The sequence below is a fragment of the Prosopis cineraria genome, unplaced genomic scaffold, assembly GCF_029017545.1.
Source record: "Prosopis cineraria cultivar Desert tree isolate PC_DT_omini unplaced genomic scaffold, ASM2901754v1 PC1, whole genome shotgun sequence".
Taxonomy (NCBI): Eukaryota; Viridiplantae; Streptophyta; class Magnoliopsida; order Fabales; family Fabaceae; genus Prosopis; species Prosopis cineraria.
In genome coordinates, this window is record NW_026555332.1 from 38,967,161 (window position 1) to 38,972,300 (window position 5,140).

At 36.3% G+C, this 5,140-nt stretch overlaps 1 protein-coding gene across 1 annotated transcript; it reads left to right on the top strand.

The window, feature by feature from the left end:
• Nucleotides 1-616: 616 nt before the first annotated feature.
• Nucleotides 617-4,844, top strand: LOC129295726 (uncharacterized). The gene is made up of 7 exons (XM_054934274.1): nucleotides 617-1,223; nucleotides 1,338-1,487; nucleotides 1,612-1,707; nucleotides 2,180-2,314; nucleotides 2,498-2,686; nucleotides 3,602-3,957; nucleotides 4,051-4,844. Exons 1-7 carry the CDS (start codon nucleotides 650-652, stop codon nucleotides 4,657-4,659), a joined length of 2,109 nt encoding a protein of 702 aa, XP_054790249.1. The 5' UTR covers nucleotides 617-649; the 3' UTR covers nucleotides 4,660-4,844.
• The last annotated feature ends 296 nt before the right edge of the window (nucleotides 4,845-5,140 follow it).

Consider the following 5,140-nt stretch of genomic DNA (forward strand, 5'->3'; position numbering starts at 1 on the left):
AGAAAAAATATTATATTAATTTATTTTATAAATATATATTTAATATAATTGTAACGTGTTGCATAATCATTGTGATCTTATGATCACACAAGGCATACATTTATATGTTATAAAAGATTAAAGTATAAATCCACTCTAAAAGTATCCAGCAATAACCGCCACTTATTTGTTTTGAGGTGGCAGATGATGAGAGAAATTGTGCTAGTTGTAATTAAACTTTTTTTTGGGTGCCTTTTTGGGTTTAGATTTTAATAAGTTCTCAGTTTCGATTTTTTTAAAAAAGTATTCTGCAAGAAGTTAAAAAAAAAAAAAATAGGTTACATGGATTTATGACTTTTTTCTAGCTTACGACGTACACTATTTTTCTTTTGTTTTGTTTTTGCTTGCTTGCTTGCTTGTTTGTTTGTTTTTTTTTTTTTTTTTGGTTTCTTTCTTTTCTTCATCAGTTTAACGCTGTCCCCACCTGCAGTCCTATACCATGTCTTTTTTCAGTTCTGAAGCTAATCAAGCAATCTAGTACTCATTAATTATTTATGTTAACGCGTGTTGAAGAAGTGCAGAGTTTGGTATAAAATGACAGCACCCAGATGATGAATGGTGATCGAAACAGCGAACATTGTGGTATCATTTCATCAACAAACTCAAACAAATGGATCCTTTTTCATGGTCAGCTTCAGAGTCAGAGACTGAGAGTCTTCCACTAGTTTCTGAACAGGAAAATGAATTATTATACCAGTCCACATTCAAAGGTGACTGGGAAAAGGTGACCGAGTTATATAAAAAAACACCAGGGGTTCAGAGCACAGTGATCACACCAGTGAGCTCACAAGACACGGCACTGCACGTGGCCATCAGTGATGACAGAGAAGAAGAAGTGAAGAGTATGGTAGAATCAATCGTCAATCACAAGAACGAAAAAGCTCTGATAATGCAGAATGGCAGAGGGGAAACCCCTCTGCATCGTGCAGCCACAAGAAAGTCGGTGACAATGTGTGAGTACATCGTGGAGGCAGGACGGAGAATGCAGACGGATTTACTCAATATTCCTAACAAATGGGGCGAGACACCCATTTTCACAGCGGCTCTTTACAACCGTAAAGCCGCCTTCATCTTCCTCCACAAGGCTGCCATTGACATATGCCAGCACCCAGAAACACTTCTCACAAGAATGGACAGTTCTGGAGATACTGTACTTCATTGTGTCATTAGGAGAGAGCATTTGGGTGAGCATCTCATATATATATATAGGGTTATTTTGATTGACTGCAGGTTCTACAGATGATATAATGAATGAATGGTTATTGGTGTTGCAAATATTATCAAACATATATATGCAGATCTGGCATTCTACGTAATCATAATGTGCCCAGATCTTGCGGGCAGAGCCAATGTGAAGGGAGAGACTCCTCTTCATGTTCTTGCTGGCAAACGTTCTGCCTTTAGAAGTGGCCTGAGCCTATCGTGGTGGAAGGAGATCATATACTACTGTAAGTATAAATACCACTACGCTAGCTAGTATTCTTTCCAGGGGAAAAAAACATAAAATAAGATTAATTGCCAGCTTTGGCCGTATGCATTGCTGATTGATAATTATCGTGTTTTCGACGAAAGGTGTCAATGTCGATCCGCCGAAATATGATCCAGAATGTTGTAGGAAAATTAACGAGAATGCGTGGCGACCGGCCAAGTCATCTGGCAGCCAACGAGGTAAAATTTTCGAACGTCAAAATTTGGACAAACTTTCTGAGATTTTTGTTTGTTAAATTAAATAGCATACAACTCCCCCCCGCTTTTTAATAATGCACTTATTTTTTAAAATTAAATGAAAGTTTGTGCTACACACACACACACACACACACACACACACACACACATATATTGGTTTCATTTTTATTTTGTCAGCTGAATCGTCCTCCAACTTAATTCAATATATTTAAATAAAATGTTTTACTGAAGGCATGCATTTCGATGAAAATTAAAAGTTACATTGAAGTATACATGCTTTGATAATAAAAAGTCAAAACAACATAATTCAACAAACACAAAAGAATTCTTATTTTTAATATACTATTACAAATATTTGGCACTCAAAAGTATAAGAAATCAGCATATTCAAATCAGAGAGGGAATAATTTTCCTTTCACATCTAAACATGCATTCATGATCTGCTGGTGCGCAGGAGAGAAGAATACATGGGATCCTGAGGCCCCAAATAACTCCTATATTAATAAAGATATTCCACAGAATTATACTACCTGTTACCAGGTTTCGGTGTCTGTCTACCAAATTCTGATTCACTTCATGGGATCGGCCGGTATGCTCCTTCAACTTTCATTTCTTGCTTTCTCGTTATAAATATCTAAAACTTATGAGAGGCCACATACTATTTGCAAATTGTAAATAATATATATTCTACTCATTTTATAAGATGTAAATAGTGTGGCTTATGTTATTCTGCGTCATCTTTATACTTGATTCGTGTGAATTTATTTGACAGGGAATAACATAGTTAGCAAAATAAGGGAAGAGAAAGAAAAGCATGCATGTAGTGCTGAGATATTGAGTGCGCTCATGGAAAATGGTAAAGCATACATTGCCACTGCTGAAGGAAGAGGCCCCGGAAGGAGCAAAGTGTTTGATCCGAGAAAGCAAAATCCACCAACGACTGGTGAAGCTCATCAGAATGGTACAATACAATCCATTCGATTTTCAGTTCTTTCAAATCAAAATGCAATATCTTCTGCAGTATTTGATACATGCATGGATGAATATTAGGCACAGTAGGTGCTCATCTTTGACATGAGCAAAATATATTTGAATAATCAATATACATCAATTATAAAAATTTTAATATTAAATTGGACTCCTATCTATCAAAAAAAAAAATTGGACCCTCTAAATTAAATCTCGACCAGATTAAAAAAAATTTATTAAAATTATTTTATAATTTTCATTTTAATAAATATAATATAAAATGATATTTGAAATCTGAACCATTTAAATTTTAATATAAATGATTTAGATCTCATTTTAAGGATGTGCACATGATGAAACTAAACCGCTTGCCAAGTGGTTGAGAGTGGTTCATCACATGTACACATGTCATTTTCACATGAGCCTTCAGACTCTTTATATTGTAATGATTTCCTCACTTTGAATAATTATCTAGACATATCCATTTATCTCTAGGGTCGTTTTTGGCAATAAGATGACTACTTCAAAGGATAATGTTGAGATTTTGACTCAAATTTTTATAATCTTATGTAATTATTTTTATATATTATTTTAGTGTAAATCTATCACATTTCTATTTAATATTTTAAAAAATATTTATTATTATTAAAGATAATATTTTTAGCTGATGAGAAACTCTATATATCTCATCTCTCTATCTCCCATAGCAGAGACCATTATTGAAATTTTTATCTTCTATAGTAAAATTATTCGCTCGTTGTTTGTGGATCTTTTGTCTCTCAAATTTAGGGTTTTTCCACATTAAATATCACGTATCATCTTTTATTACTTTCTCTAACTTTTTTATAATTTTCAATTGTATTACCTTGTTTACTTCTGCTGACTATTTATTCACTTCCTATAACAGATAAGGAGACAGAAATTTATACGCCCTTGTTGGTGGCAGCCAGGGGAGGTGTAGTTGAAGTCGTGAATAAAATTCTAAGCCAATTACCAGTGTCCATCTACGATACCACGTCGAAGGACAAGAATATATTGCAGGTGGCAGTGGAGAACAGGCAACCCTGGGTTATTGAGGCAGTTCGTAAACAAGTCAAAAACAAAAAATTAAAGCTTAATCTTTGGGACGACCTTATTGAATCAGTGGATACTGATGACAACACTATATTGCACTTAGCAGCTCACTATGATGATTCCATGTCTCACCCTTCGCAGGTTCATGGCGTTGCCATGCAGATGCAATGGCAAATAAAGTGGTATGAGGTAACTAATAAACTCGTGCCAGTTTATTATATCCATGTACGTATGTAATTTAATTTAATTACCTACTTTTTGACGATGGAATTTGAATCACAGTATGTGAACTGGTTGTCGCCACAACACTTCCTTTTCCTTACCAACAAAAAAGAAGAAACTCCGGAACAGATCTTCACTAGAGATCATCAAGGTTTAGTCAAAGACAGCAGTGACTGGCTTAAAGACACTTCTGAATCTTGTTCAGTGGTGGCCGCATTGGTTGCCGGAGTTTCCTTTGCAACATCGAGCGCTGTCCCCGGGGGCACCAATGACGAGACTGGTAAACCAACCTTGGAACAACAGCCGGCATTTGAAGTTTTCGCTATCACCGCGCTCATGGGGCTCTGCTTCTCCGTCACTGCACTGATCATGTTCCTTTCCATACTCACCTCTCGAAAACTACCCAGAGATTTTAAGAGAAGTTTGCCGCTGAAGCTTCTTCTGGGCCTGAGCTCGCTGTTCGTGTCCATCGCCTCGATGCTCATATCTTTTTGCGCAGCACATTTCTTCGTGCTTGAGGACAAATTCAAGACAGCAGTGTTCCCTCTTTATGCCGCCACTTGTCTTCCTGTTTCCTTCTACGCAATCCTGCAGTTTCCACTCTACGTGGATCTTTTGAATTCCATTGTTGCAAAGGTTCCCCGACCACACCCTTCTAGCCATATATGATTCTAGCGATTGGTTTGGTATAATATTTATTTGAACCTATATTTTCTGATCTTCAATAATTGCTTTTCCCCCACAGATTGGAAAGCTAGCTGTGTTATTTATTTCTGTCTGTCTATTTGTTAAGGCAGGTCATGAACCTCTCCCGTTGATACATGAGAAACCTCAATGTATGTGATTTGGATTCATACGAGTATACACGTGTCATCTATGCTGTCAATTAAATCAATGACTTTTAGAAGTTTTATGCAACCAGATTCGTGAAACAGGGAAAATAGCCATCATCTAGCGGTCGTCTATTCTATTTTTCGCATGAAATTCAGAACTTCCTTAAACATCCATCTTATATGCCGTCTGCTGCCTTGCTATTATCATTATATGGAATGTGAAAATATAAAGTGATGACTTGGCAAAGCTTGTTACAAGGAATCATTGGGTAGAAGGAATGCGTGATTGGTGTGAGCAACCTTTCCGCAATAAAGAA